This window comes from Lemur catta, chromosome 5 (assembly GCF_020740605.2).
Source record: "Lemur catta isolate mLemCat1 chromosome 5, mLemCat1.pri, whole genome shotgun sequence".
Classification (NCBI taxonomy): Eukaryota; Metazoa; Chordata; class Mammalia; order Primates; family Lemuridae; genus Lemur; species Lemur catta.
In genome coordinates, this window is record NC_059132.1 from 97,178,063 (window position 1) to 97,193,193 (window position 15,131).

The 15,131-nt window shown below is 33.1% G+C and overlaps 1 protein-coding gene across 1 annotated transcript in view; it reads right to left on the reverse strand.

Moving 5' to 3' along the window:
• SPATA5 (spermatogenesis associated 5) overlaps positions 1–15,131 on the reverse strand; it is a 236,264-nt gene that overhangs the window by 153,371 nt on the left and 67,762 nt on the right. The window contains exon 14 of the mRNA XM_045552319.1: positions 6,915–7,041. Within this exon, the coding sequence (XP_045408275.1) occupies positions 6,915–7,041 (127 nt within the window). The remainder of the gene's footprint in view (positions 1–6,914; positions 7,042–15,131) is intronic.

Below are 15,131 nucleotides of genomic sequence, written 5' to 3' on the forward strand. Positions count from 1 at the left end.
CCATTGCAGCATTATTCACAATAGCCAAGGTATAGAATCAAAGTGTCCATCAACAGGTTAATGGATAGTGGAACTGTGGATAAAATGGATAAAAATGTGGAAAATGGATTAAAAAGGAAATCCTATCATTTGTGACAACGTGGATGAACCCAGAAGACATCATGCTAAGTGAAATAAGCCAGACACAGAAAGATAAATATTGCATAATCTCATTTATATGTGGAATTTAAAAAGTCAAACTCATAAAAGCAGAGAATAGAATGATGCTTACAAGGGACTGGAGATCAAAGGACATTGGGGAGATGTTGGTCAAAGCATACAAAAGTTTCAGTTAAGACGGGAAGAATAAGTTCAAGAGATCTATTGTACAGTATGGTAACTATAGTTAACAATATATTGTTTACTTGAAAATTGCTAAGAGAGTTGATTTTAAGTGTCTTTACCACAAAAAATGCTAAGTATGTGAGGTAATACATATGCTAATTAGCTTGATTTAGTCATTCCACAATGTGTGTGTATGTGTGTGTATATATATATGTACATATATCAAAACATTATGTTGTACCTTATAAAAATATCTAATTTTTGTCAATTAAAATAGATAAATGAATATTTTGTTTAAAAAAAGAAAAGAAAAACTTTGTGGCTTATGTATGAACACACATTAAAGACTACTAAACCTCTAAAAGCTCAAGAGGACAAATCAGTGGTTGGCAAACTTTGTCTTCAAAGGTCCAGATGGTAAATAATTTAGGCTTTACATGCCATTAGTCTCTACCATGACTGCTGAACTCTACTACAACAATGCAAAAGCAATCATAGATAACACATAAACAAATTAGCATGCTGTGTTCCAATAAATCTTTATTTATGGAGATTGAAAGTTGAACTTCAAATAATTTTCACATGTCAAAATTTATTACTTAAACATTATTTTCCAACCATTTAAATATGTAAAAACTATCATCAGATCGTGTGATGTATAGAAACAGGTAGTGGGCCACATCTGGCTCATAGGCCATAGTTTGCTGATCCTTGGAATAGACAATCTTTACCTTATAAATATCTAAATGAAGACCCACATATGCATACAACCCCTGACCAACCTCTCTTTTCTCCTCTCTCCTAATCCTCCATCCCCAAAGCTGAAACCTATAAGCTGCTGCCACAGAAGTGAAAACACCTGCAGCTTTAAAAAAACAAACAAAATCCAGGAACAATAACAAAAACACTAGAGTCTTGTGAAAAGATGGTAAAGCAGAAATTGGAAAATGACCATGGAAGACTTCCAGCTCTGGTAACACTACAGCTCACCAAAGATGCTTCACATCATTTTGATTAACAATTATTAAAGATTAATTGGCATCCTTTCCTTAACTGCTTTCAGGAAAGTAAAGAATTATGATTCATTTAAACTTTTAATGTCTATTAGGCCACATAGCTTGCTTTTTTTTATTTCTGACTTAGCTGAGAACAATATTAGGAGAGAAATCATCCACGAACATTTGCAGCTTTTCTTTTGGAGGTATTTTTGGAACATAAGTCCTTTCAAAATTGGAAGCTATATATATTGAGTTTTTGTTTTTTTTTTGGTGGACATTTCTAAACATTGCTATTTAAATTTTTCTCATGTTACAAAACTATCTATAAAACCAACTTTTTAAGTTGGGCGCTATGCCACCTGCCTATAGTCTCTTGTCCTAGCTACTTGGGAGACTGAGGCAGGAGGATTACTTGAGCCTAAGAGTTTGGGGCTGTAGTGTGCTATAAATTTATGCCTGTGAACTACAGTCTACAAAAAATAGTGAGACCCCATCTCAAAATAAAAAACACAAACCTGAAAAAACGAGAAAAAAACCTTTTAATGTGCAACATGTAAGAAATAAAAATGTTATGTCTTATTTAACCCATGAAGCACATTTCCTCTTTCAGAAAAACTGGAAGGAAAATAAATGCCAGTTTATCACTTCCATGAGTCAAACACACATTAGAAAATAATACTGAATTCTACATTACTCAAGACCTCTACATAACTTAGAAAATTTTCCTCAATTGGACAATCTTTCCACAGATAGCTTAGAGTTGAATTTTTTAAATTCTACAAATTTACTATTGTAAGAAAACTAGGTTTATAGACTAAGGATAATACTTATAATTTAGTAACTATTACTGACAGCCTATTACATAGTACCCAAGGGGACTAAACTCAAAAATATTCATAAAATTACAACTATTTTGAGGCCTGTTTAACACCTGCGAAAGATGACATCATTTTTTCCTTAAGATTCAAGACAAATACATGAAATGTCATGGACTGGACAGTTCAAAGGGGGCCACACAGCAACAGCCTAATAAAGAACAATAGAAACTCCAAGAGTTTGGGCATTTAACTATTATTTGGACATCAATAATAAATTAGTTTCTTACTGTTCTAAAGTCTCCTGATGCTAAGGAAATCCAGACCATCATCAATCTAAAGACAGTGTGCCCACCTGACATCACATAATCTCATTAATCTTCATCTGCCCTATCATATCCTACCATTCTTATGCAAACCTGGACACTTGAGGATGCAACTTCAACCTCTCTTCATTCATATATTAATATAAGCAGGAGGGAGGTAAGAGGTCTGTGGAGACTTTGGGATGCCACCAGACCACAAGCAATTATTTCACTCAGCCTAGTATACAACATCACAGCTAATGAGTTGGGTATGTAAATGTTAACATAGCAGGGAGTAGAACAGCATGAGATTCTTCAGCTATGTGTCTCACTTCCTTTGCTCAATCACCAGAAACCCCAAGAAACTTCAGCTTTAGTCTCCCCAGACTACGTGAATCTGAAATATTGTGCAAAAAAGACAATAAATATGCAAAACATAGAAGTAGCATAATGATATTAATTTCACTCCTCTGACAGTCCGAGAATTTGTAAGGTCATAATGACACAGAGGTTGCAGTTTAACAGACAAAACAATTGTAAAGTATGCCAGCTAATTTAAAGACCAAATACCTTGATTAAACATAGCCAAAATTAGGCTAAATGTATATATTTTTGATACTAGAATGGTCTTTTTTTTCCTAGTTTCATCCTAAAAAAATCCCTACCTTTCAGCATCAACATATGAAATTTACCTTAATTCTTTGTCACCTGTTTTCTTCTTACTACCGTTTCCTCTAGACAACAAAGGTGGTAAAAACTATATTCATTTCATAACAGGATGTTGTTTTTTTAATTGTCTTAAGACTGTTTTGTTCCTACCAGCATATTCAGGGGACATTTTGAATACCATTTTTTAATTGTACAAGTCCTAAAACTTTTTTTATAGTACTATTAAATAATGTACAAATAACCCTCCATAATAGTTCTTTAGAGAAAAAAATACCTGGAAAGGAAATAGATTTTTATTTTATCATATATTGCTTTATTTAATAAACTTTAGAGAACTTGAGAAGGAAACCGACTTTTGATATAGGATATGTCATCCGAGAAGTAACAAAAGTATAGTTATGAAAAAACTTTATGTTTCACATGGAATTCTACCTAAAATAGAAATGGATTAACTATTAAATTATTTTTTACAATTATCATTAAATATTTAAAGGTTTTTTTTGCACAACTACAGAATATATGTAGCCCATTAAGACTATGGTTTTGTTTAGTAAATTCGAAGCTATACTTGAAAACAGCATTTGATTTTATGACTTTGAAACCATTTTTACACTACTTAAAAATACTTCTTAAAAATATTTATCGATTTTGTTTTGCTTCAGCAATGATTTTATTTCATCTATTGCAAATTAAATATTATAAATTTTGAAAAATTTGAATACTAAAGACTGTTAGCCACCCCCTAACCTAATGAAAATAATTCTTTGTGTCTAATTAGCAAACATTTTCAGCATCTTAAATGTGCTCCTCCAATATTAGGTGGTTTAAAAAGCTGGATGTCTACTTTCCAAAAAGTAATCAAAGTTTGTATATAAAATGTATGTATGACATATACATGTGTGTATATACACATATATATATATATATACACACAAACATACATATATATGTTTGTATATGTCTGCTTTTCTCTGAAGCCTCTGGAAGCAAAATTTAATTAGTCAAGTGGTGTTAGTTTGTAACAATATTGACATTTAAAACACTTTTTTTGGAAAATTAGCTTTTTTTAAAACTGAGGCATTAAAAGTTACATTTTATAAAGGATCAAAAATATGACTATAATTTTGGCAAGTTGTTCCCCATATTTTTATTTTTCAAACTCTGTGATTTATGAGTTTTTGTTAATGGAACACACCATCTACCTTTTAAAGGCAAGTATTATTATAAGGCAAGAAACACATAAAGACAATACAAAAAAATTTGAAATGTAAAAGAGAAAAACCACTTCCATCCCTTCAACCTCCCACTTTTGGACACAAGTTCTGCTCAAAATTGGTTAAACATTTTCTCCAAGAGATCCAAGATGTTTGCAGGCTAAAGTATCCTAAAGAAAATGGAAGTCATCTACCACTACCTTGGGGTTTTTACTAATTCTAGGACGAGCCTGAAAAATTTCATTTGGTCCAAAACCTTAACATGGCCCAAGAATAACTTCCAATCTCTAGCTTTATCTTACAAATTTCTCAAGGTCCAATGCACCAAGTATTGCTGAGAATAGATTACACCTTACTGTGAAACCCAACAGTTGGGGTTCAATTTAGGCCTTACAAGGGCAAAGTAAGCAAAAGAGATTATAAGTCAACAAATCCACTGTACCGAATATCAGACCACAAAGCACATAAGAAACATGAAAAAAATGCATTCTTTACAAAAGGAATTTAAATTAACTTATCCATTTGTATTTTAAAAGAGATTTATTATGTATAATTTGAAGAAAGATTTGTCTGGACATAGCAAGGCAGATAAATGCTATCATCTGAAAAAGGAACAGATTCTGCAGAGCAAGGACATTTCAGAAGAGCTGGATTGCAGCCAATCATATGACAGGCAAGGATAAGCTAGAGAGAGAGTAAGAAGCTGTTCTTAGTGCCCAGAAAAGAATTCAGGTAGGGGTAGAGGAAAGATACTGTAGAGCACTGTGGTAGGCAGAATTCTAAGGCAGCCCCAAATTCAGGTCTCCTGATGGACACACACCTTCTCCCACTTATTCAATCAAATGCTAATCTAGGCACTATTGTGAAGAGCTTTACCAAATGAGTCCTGAATCAGTTGACTTTAAGGTGCAGAGATTTTACCTCAATAAGCCTAACCTGACCAGAGGAGCCTTTAAAAGTGATTGAGGTTTTCTTAGCAAAGGAAATTCAAAACATGACAGGGATGAAATGTAATGGAGATTCTCCATTGCTGTCTTTGAAGGCGGAGGGTGCTGTGTGGCGACGGATGCGGGTAATCTCTAGAAGCTGAGCGTTGCTCCTAGCTGACATCAAGTAAGGAAATTCAGTCTTCAGTCCTCAGCCCTACAATCACAAGGAAGTGAACTCTGACACAACCATGTGAGTTTAGAAGAACTTGAGTTCCTGATGAGAATGCAGTCCAGCTAACATGGTGTTTTCAGCCTTTAGAAGGACACTGAGCAGACAAACCAATCATGCTATGCCCATATTCTAACCTATAGAAATGTGAGCTAACAGATGGATGTTGGGTGAAGCTGCTATATTTGTGGTAATTTGTTATACAGCAAGAAAAAATAAAACAGCACTAACCAGGCCAAGTCATACAGCTTGATTTATAAAAATGCAGAGAAGTTTGTTGTAAGCCTTAAATCTTACTTCAAGAAACAAAAAAAGTTAGCATTATTGTCTTGGTTCATTCTGAGAGCAAATTTTTACTCTCAGTTTAAATCCTTATAAAAATTATGTATTACATATAAATGAGGTGCTTAAATTAGCAAACTTCTTTATCAAACTATGACCTGGGAAAAAAGTGGTAGTAATTGTTTGAAAGGATTGATTTTACACCTATACTACTTAAGTTAATGTCATGGCCTAAGTAACTTCTTAGGAAAATAGAATCCATTGTTATTTTTACTCTAATTTCTTTGAAAGAAATGGTAAGGACAAGACTTCTAGAAGTTATCATGTTGTCGATGACAACTTAGGTCTAAACTAGTACTAACTAGCTAGAAATTTAATATAGATGAAAATATGGAAAACTTCAAGAAGAATAAATTAGATGAAACAAACAAAAAAGAATTTCAAAACTTTAATTCTTTAGAGAAATATACTGAAAGTATGATGCAATAATGAGGGAGGGGACACTGAAGAATTATGAAATAGTTTCATTAATACTGAGTCATAAGCAATAAAAACATAAATAAAAGCTTTTCTCTGCTCTCTCCATTTTCCTTTAGTTTGCAAGAGTGGTCTCTCATTTTGTAGTTTTCAAGAATAACTATAGAATATGCTGGGAATGCAACATCCCGAGCTAAGGAGGGACCGGCTGGAACAGACCAGGCTCTTTTCCAGTCCCCCATCAGAAACAGGATCTTCTCCAACATGTTAGCCCAGTGAGCTGAATCACCCCAGGACGGCTGCTTTCCAGGGTCCCTCAGCTGCAGTGCAAGTGGGCACATACAGTCAAGACTCCACCCAGGGCAGCTTTCCAGAACCTTGGGGAACTGGCTTGCAATCAATCCTATCTGTAAGTAATAAACCTGCTTCACGTAACTTGTGTGCAAGGGTGTTCTGTCTCACTGGACTCACACAAGTTGGTATCCAGTGAAGCACGGTGAAACTGCTTCACATCCTTCAATTTCCTCTAAATGAAAAACTGGTTAGAAAATAATTTGACAAAAAGAAAACAAAAAAAAAAAAAAAGGAAAGAAAGAAAGAAAGAAAGAGAGCTGATAAAATAAAATGATCCAGTTCTAGATTTTACAATTCCCACAATGCGTTCTTTCTTACCTTGTCTATCCTATCCGGGCGGTTAGTCGCTGCCAAAATTATCACATCCTTTAGCTGTTCAATTCCATCCATCTCTGTTAAGAGCTGAGCCAAAACACGGTCGGCTACATTCCCAGCACCTATGGAACTGATTTTTAAAAATACAATTTAAAAAATCTGATTACTTATCCCAAAATACTGTATCTATTATTTTTTGAAGGTTCTATATTCTATAACAAGAAAAGTTATGTCTATTTCAAAATATAAAGTGGATGTTTAAGAATTTATCACTTATGGGACTATTATATTGAAAAACTAACTGTATTCAAGTTATTTCTTCTCTTCCATCATCCAACATGTTAATTTTCTTTCCAAAACTGAAATGTTAAATGAATGTCAGATATAAAAGCACTAAAAAGCAAGATGTAAGATTATTTTAAAAAGCTCCTCAAATACATAGACAATTGTTTAACTTAACCAATGTTTACATTCTACATGGCAAATATACTGACAGAAACTGGGAATTAAAAACCTTGAGTGAGATAGATACAAATCCATTCCTCACATGAAGCTTAACATCTATGTGAAACAAAAAGCTCACTACAAACTGATAACAGATGGGATATTTCTGATGTTTCTTAATATATTTAAATATTACAAATATTTTTTTAACACATCAGCAGGTAGGTAGTCACCACAGTCCTCAATTCTGAAGAAACAGGCAAAGAAAGCGTGTTATGTTTTTCCTTTTGTTTATATACCAGGTCAATTAAAAAGCTAATACTAAACACGTTACTCTTTAATTTAAGCCCATTCCCTTTGGCCACAAAAAATACCTTGATATAGATTTTTAAGAAGTAAACCCAATATGTCCAACCAATGAACAAAACCCTGATATCACACAATCAAAAACTCCAAAACAACAATTCTCATTAGCAATAGCTCAGATTTCCTAAGACCTTGAGAATTGAGAAATATATAATAAACATCTGAGTGGATGAGTACAGAGTTAAATAACACTTATGTGTATTAAACATGTAAATTCAATCAAATGCACTTAGGGTGGGGGAAAGATAGAAGGAACACCCCATATCTTTGTCTTAGCACCTGTGACAGAGCAAGAGCACCTCAGTGTAGTCATCATGTAATATATTTAACAGTAAGGCAATTAGGATCCCTAAATAGCAATATTTAGACCTCAACAGACATTGTAAGTTCAAAAATTTCACTTTGTATATCCACAGGAGAGTAGCCTCTAACTCAAGCTAATCAAATGTGCATGAGGTTGTTATATAAATTATAATGTCAATTTATTAATTTAAATGGTCCTTTCCAGTATTTGAAATATTTGGGACCAAGGAGTACCTGGGAAGTCAGTGAGAATTGTTCTGGTGAGCACTAATTTCTGCAAGTAGCTAATCTGCAAGTACACAATTTTGCTTATCTGACTCTACCTAAGAATAAACTTCGAACATTTTAAACAAATGGATTCTATAAATCCTCCACGATATAACTTTTCCACATGGGAGTTAAACTGTCAAATACAAACACTATTAGCAAAAGCTCTAGGAGCTACTTTCATAATTACTACAAGCATATTATATATTACAGGTGGCTGATAAATTACATATGAGGCCTTTAATTCTATCTACTCTGCTTATTAGTTGTGATTCTACACCACAAAGTATTAAGGAAGGTAGCATGGATAGGTCTTCAGAGAGTCAAGGTGGACTATCCCAGGGAAGATTGTTTCTAAGCTAAAATCTGAAAAATTAGTGGGCACCCCAGACAGGTAAATGGTAAGGAAGGGGTAGGAATACAGGATACAAAACCTGAAAAAACTATAGAATGGCTCAGTATAGCAGCAAGATGAACACGTAAAAGATTAGCATAGAAAAATAAACCAAGGCTGAATAACTAAGACCTTGTTATCCAAATTATGGAGCTTGGATTTTATGCTAAGTTAACATATGTTTCAAATAGGGATGTGATATATGAGATTTATGTTTTTGAGGAACAATATGTGATTAAAAAAAACTCTGATAAAAAAAATTGAAGGAGAACTAAATAAATGGGAGAGATATTCCATGTTCATGTCCAGATGTCAATTCTTCTCAATTTGATCTATGGATTCAATGCAATCCCAATCAAAACCCCGGCAAGTTATTTTGTAGCTATTCACAAAATGAGTCTTAACTTTTCTATGGAGAGTCAAAAGATTCAGAATAGCAAAGTCAATATTGAAGAACACCACCACAGTCAGCAGACTGACACTACCCAACTTTGAGACTTACTATAAAATTGAGGCAGTGTAGTATTGGTGAAAAAATAGAGTGATCAACAGAACAGAACAGAGAGCCCAGAAATATACCCACATAAATATAGTTAATTGATCTTTGACACAGGAGCAAAGACGGTCCTTTTAACGAATGGTGCTGGAACAACTGGACATCCACATGCAAAAAAAATGAATCTAAACACAGCCTTTACAGGTTTTGCAAAAATTGACTCAGAACAGATCACAGACCTACTAAATGTAAGACACAAAGCTATACAGTATCTAGAAGATAACTAGAAAAAACCTAGAAGACCTTGGGTATGGAGAGTACTTTTTAGATAATGATACCACAAAATAAACAATTGATAAGCTGGACATTATTAAAATTAAAACCTTCTGCTCTGTGAAAGATGTCAAGAGAGAATGAGAAGACAAGCCACAGACTAGAAGAAAATATTTGCAAAAGACACATATCCAACCAATTGGATAAAATGATGAAGATGCTTGTGATTAAGCAGCCAAGATTGATCAACAGAGACAGGCCAATCCTCTTGCAAGACAACACTTGACCATATGCTACACAAACAACGCTGCTCAAACTACAGAGGCTGGACTTGGAAACTCTCTGTCATTCACCGTATTCACCAGACCTTGTACTAACTGACTACCACTTCTTCCAGGCTTTGGACCACATCTTGCAAGGGAAAATATTCAATTTGCAACAAGCTGTGGAAAATGCCTTTTGTGATTTCATCGCCACTCCCTCTCCGGGTTTCTTCATTGCTAGCATAAACAAGCTACTGTTAAGATAGCAACAGTATGTCGATAGTTTAGACACATACTTTAATTAATTGTGTGCATCTTGTTTGAGATATCATAAACTATACTTTTGATTTGAAATCAGACATTTCATATTTAATGACCTAATAACATTGTAGAAATCATCAAACTTTCTTAAATTTTGCCATGAAAACCACCAATCTAGTACTAAGATAAGAAACTGCTCCTCTGAAGTCCTTCATAACTATTAGACCTGCCCATAACAATCAGCCTTTAATAAATATACTCCTAAAAGACATTTTATTTCTACAAGACATATTAGGAGGGGATGGTTACACATTGATAAGTAGAGTACTTAACATTTTAGTCTTAACTGTTCATTAGCTGTTCAAATGTAATAACTGGCCCCTCACAGTCATCAAGAAATGATTTATTTTGAATAAAATTTCCAGATATGGATATTTTTATACTTTTTGGGTATTTTTATAATTTAAGTATTTTTTTAAAATAAGTCCCTCTAAAACAGACAAAATATTTTCAATTACATACTATAAGATTGGGTGCTCAGATGCAGAAAAGCTTGGCTCAGGAAACAGAGCAATAAGAAGAAAATCCCTATTTCTTTGGTTTCTTGGATCTATACCAAAAGTTCTCTTCACCTGTTTTTTCTACCCTCTTCTTTTGTGTTTTCAAAATGAACTCAGCTTTTGGGAAGGGGTGAGTGGAATTCTACACAGCATTTGTCTCTGATGATTCAGGATCATCATTTATATGTTCTAAGTATGATTACAGGCACATAGAATTTGGAACTCAATGACTTGGGCGCTTGCTTATTCAAAAAAGGACTATTAAATCTTCCTACAATTAAATACGTATGACTGAATGGCCTTCTGGGCAGACAGTAACATGATGATGTTTCTACAAATTAGTATATCATGGATGGCAGCAGTCTTTTTCAAACTGTTTTCTCACTGGCCTAAAAAGTATGATCTTCATTATTGTTGCTATCTTTTGTCACCTTTTAATTATTGTTGCTAACAATTACATTCAAAAGAGTATCATTTCTGTATGCTCAGCACAACTGACAACGTTTTGTGAGGCAGATCCACTTTTAAATGTATTGTGTTCAAAAACTATTAAATTTTTAGCATTACTCACCACTTCATTAATTTTTTTTGAGCTCTTTGAGAGGTGAATTAATTCAAGCTTACAAATGATTCTTTACCATGAAGATAATGATGCTTCTATGAACACGAATGCAGGTTATAAAATTGTGTAAAGACAGTCTCAGAGTAAAATTTTAAAAATCTCAAATTTTAAAAGAAAATTTATTCACAAGTGACACTGAAACATAATGAACTCTATTCATAACCAGCTAAGAGAACATAATCTCTATTAACAGTTTCTCTGAGTCTCCATTCCCTTACTCAAAAAATATCTGGCTGCTTCTTAGCTAGGCACTGAGCTGGACATCTGAGATAAAAGGATCAAAACATTATTGCTCCCGTGAAGATGTTATTCTTGTTGGCAGCTATGAATGAGGGAGCTGAATTAGATAATATATACATAGGTCCTTATAGTTTTAAAATTCTATGATTCTATATTGTTATTGTGTAGCACCTAAATGAAGCTACTTAATTCATTATTTTTAATAAAAATATTCATGTTTAGAAACTTATTATTGACACCTCCAATTTAGCACTTCTAAATAAAAAGGTGAAATTCAAACTTGTCCAATTTGCTATTTGTTATAGGAGGAAATGGCAGCTGTAATTAATGTTGAAGATCAGGTGAAGGGAATTCTTTGGATTCGTCTTAAACATACTGCCTTTGCTCTTTATTTCCACAGATCATTGAGAGCTAGCTGGAGAATAGCATAGTGAAAATGTTTTATGAGCTGAGAAATATTCTTGGCTATCTTTCAAAGCTTCAGTAGGAAACAAAAAACATAAAACTGACATCCTAGGAAATCAAAACCAACTCAAAGAAAAAGTTTAAATACAAAAGTTTAATCATTAACATAATGAAATGATTTCATAAAACTTTATTATCTGCTAGAGATATGCAACACAACAATGGGGAAAAATGTTTAGCTACAGAAAATATCAAAGCCAGACTTTCCTAAAACATTAATTCTCTTTTCCCTTCAGAAGCCAAGCCCCTTTCCCAAATTACTCCTATTCAAAAGACACATAGTGCCCAAAAGGGGATTATGCTTAAAACAATGGTCAATGAACTGTAGCCACAGACCAAATCTGGCCAGCCAACTGTTTCTTCATTTGATTACATATTTCCTATAACTGCTTTCATGCTACAGCAGCAGAAATGAATAATTGTATTAATTTGGACTGTATAGTCCAAAAAGATAAAAATACTTACTAACTGGCCTATTACAGAAAAGATGTGCTGACCCCTATCTTAAAGAAGCCTCTTTACCATCATGGTAATTATTACACTGATTTTGTTTTTCAATACTAAAAATTTGACAGTTTACATTTATTTCCTTTTTAACTCCTCCAATAAAATGCCCTACCACCTCTTTTTATGATTTCTAAATTACAGACCAGCATCTTATGTAATTTTTTTTGTTTTTTCTAGTATACATTTTAAAAGTCATGAAGAGTTCCAAATTGTAGGCATCTAAATTTGTTTTCTTAAGATCTACCCCCTCACATTCCCAGAGTAAATAATGACTTGGAAGAAACCCCAAAAAAGACCTAAAAAAGAGTAGCCAAACAAACACCACTCTGAGAAAAACATTACCTATGATAATTTTCATGGTGCACGTAAAATGTAAGCAAATTTTCATTATAAATGCAAGATAGCTATAATAAGAGATCTACGTGTCCTAAAACAACAACAAAAAGTAATTCCCAATTTCTAGTAAAATGTTGCAACAGGCCATCTTCTAATGAAATTCGTAGTTTTATATGCTATAGTACTTAGTCACACATATAGACAAAACACAAATCAAAAAATATTCATAGATTTCTGCTATACTGTAAAACTATTATAAGAAAAAAATCTGTTACTACTCACTCAAGTGGCAAATTGGTCAAAAAAGAAAAAAACTCTGTTATACATTTTCCGTTACTCCTTTTGCTTTTGCTCTGTTTTCCTTAGTATTTCTGTTTACTATTATTTAAAGTGTACCAATGTGAAAATGATGTTATACAGGAGTCAAATAAGTATAATTCAAGAAAAACTATTTACCAGAAAATAGGCAATAAATTTAGTAACTTCAAACATAGATATAAACACAGTGGTTAAAAGTGTCTATTAAGTGGTTACTACTACAGTTTCTTGAAACATAAAAAACATTCTTTAAATATTTTTAGATACATAAGAATTTTTACCCTGAAATAAACACACTTTTTCTATCCTAAACCCCTGAGAGTATACAAGGCAGCAGTAGTGCAATTCAAAGAGCATTAAATCAGAAGACATAGGTTCTGGTCTTTTTTGTTCCTTTAAAAATTCTTTTTTAAAAAATATTTTTATTTTTATTTATTTTTTTAAATTTCAAGATATTATGGGGGTACAAACATTTTGGTTACCTAAATTGCCTTTGTACTGTCTGAGTCAAAGTTATAGGGTTCTAGGCTTGTGTAGGCCACAAAAGAGTTATGTGCCTCTGATATTCCAGGGGTTTCTGTTCTGTCTGAAAAATAAAAGGTTATACTAGATGACTTCTAAGAACTATTCCATCTATAAAATTTTATGATTTTATGAAATTTTTAAAACCACCATAAAAAATCACATCAAAAAAATTTACAACCTTTCTTGAAAAGTGTCATTTAGAGAAATGATACCTACAAAAACTTCCTCTGAGGTGCTTAGTGTCATGAATCCATTGAACTTATCTGAAACCTGGATATGCTACAATGGAGGCTACCCCATTTCCTGACTGTTATTTTAAAACTCAGACCTCTTTTCAGAAAGCTGCTAAGCCTGGAATCTTCATTTTCAATGAAAGCTGGCTTAGAACTTCTTGCTTTTTTCCCTAACCACTCTAAGCGGAAACCAATTCTGGACTATTAAGTGCAGAAACAGCTTTATGAGAAAGCAGTTATTAATACCATAGATTCTCTAGGACTTCACAGAAGATGCTAATCAGTCAACTTTTAACTGAGCACTTAACTTTTTTCATTTTTTTCATACATTTAATCATTTTTATATTCTAGTCATAAAATAATATTCTCGGGTATTTTTATATAAAGCATTAGAGTTATAAAATAGAATACATGATCTTCCCTTTCTCCCAAATAACAAAACTATCTTCTACGTCTAAGATTAAAAATTTTTTTTCATATTTTAAGTTTGTGAAATCAAGATGTCTCTGGAGTTAGTGATTTTTCACCACCATTTTCTCAGCATTGTTCTTCAGTGTGGGTACACAAAATAATGATGTGTCTTACAATCAATGGCATCTTAGACAGACAAAATGCCACAGTATCTGTCAGCTGTAAAATATTTTTTCTAATTCCAAGATGTGTTATTTAATCAGTTTCCTCTATTAGTATGTAAATTCTGTTGGGGTAGAATTCAACCTCAATTACTAAATTTCAATCTGTATGGAAATTATAGGAATATCTTACAAAATTACTAGAAGAATAAATACTGATGCTTCCTAAGCAGTTATTAAATGCCAGGTATTATGTGAAGTACTTTACATGTATTTAATTTCAACAACTTAAAATTTGTTACTACTATTACTTCCATTTTACAGATAAAGAAATTAAGGCTTAGTGAGGTTAAGGAACTTCCCCTAGGTCCTGTTCACTCTTTTATCCCTAACACAAAGCCTGCTCAGAATGAGCATTCAATAAATATTACTAAGTGAATGAATGAACACTTTCAAAGGAGTCTTAAAACAGCCCAGTTAGACAAAATCATTACTAATGTAAGTCACAGAGAAAATGTACAATCAACACAGGCTTAAAAGGTTAGTTAACTGCTTAGACCTGGAATGCTGGACTATGTGGTACAGTAGTTGAGTCCAAAAGTAGCTCAGAGTATCTGCTATGGAATCAATAAGCCTACATTCAAATATCAGCTCTGCTTTTAGTGATGCATGAGCTTAAGGAAGGTATTTATGCATCTATGTGCTCAAGTTTTCTCACCTGTAAAATGGAGATGAGAACAAGATCTACACCTTCTGGTGTTGTGAAGATTAGGAG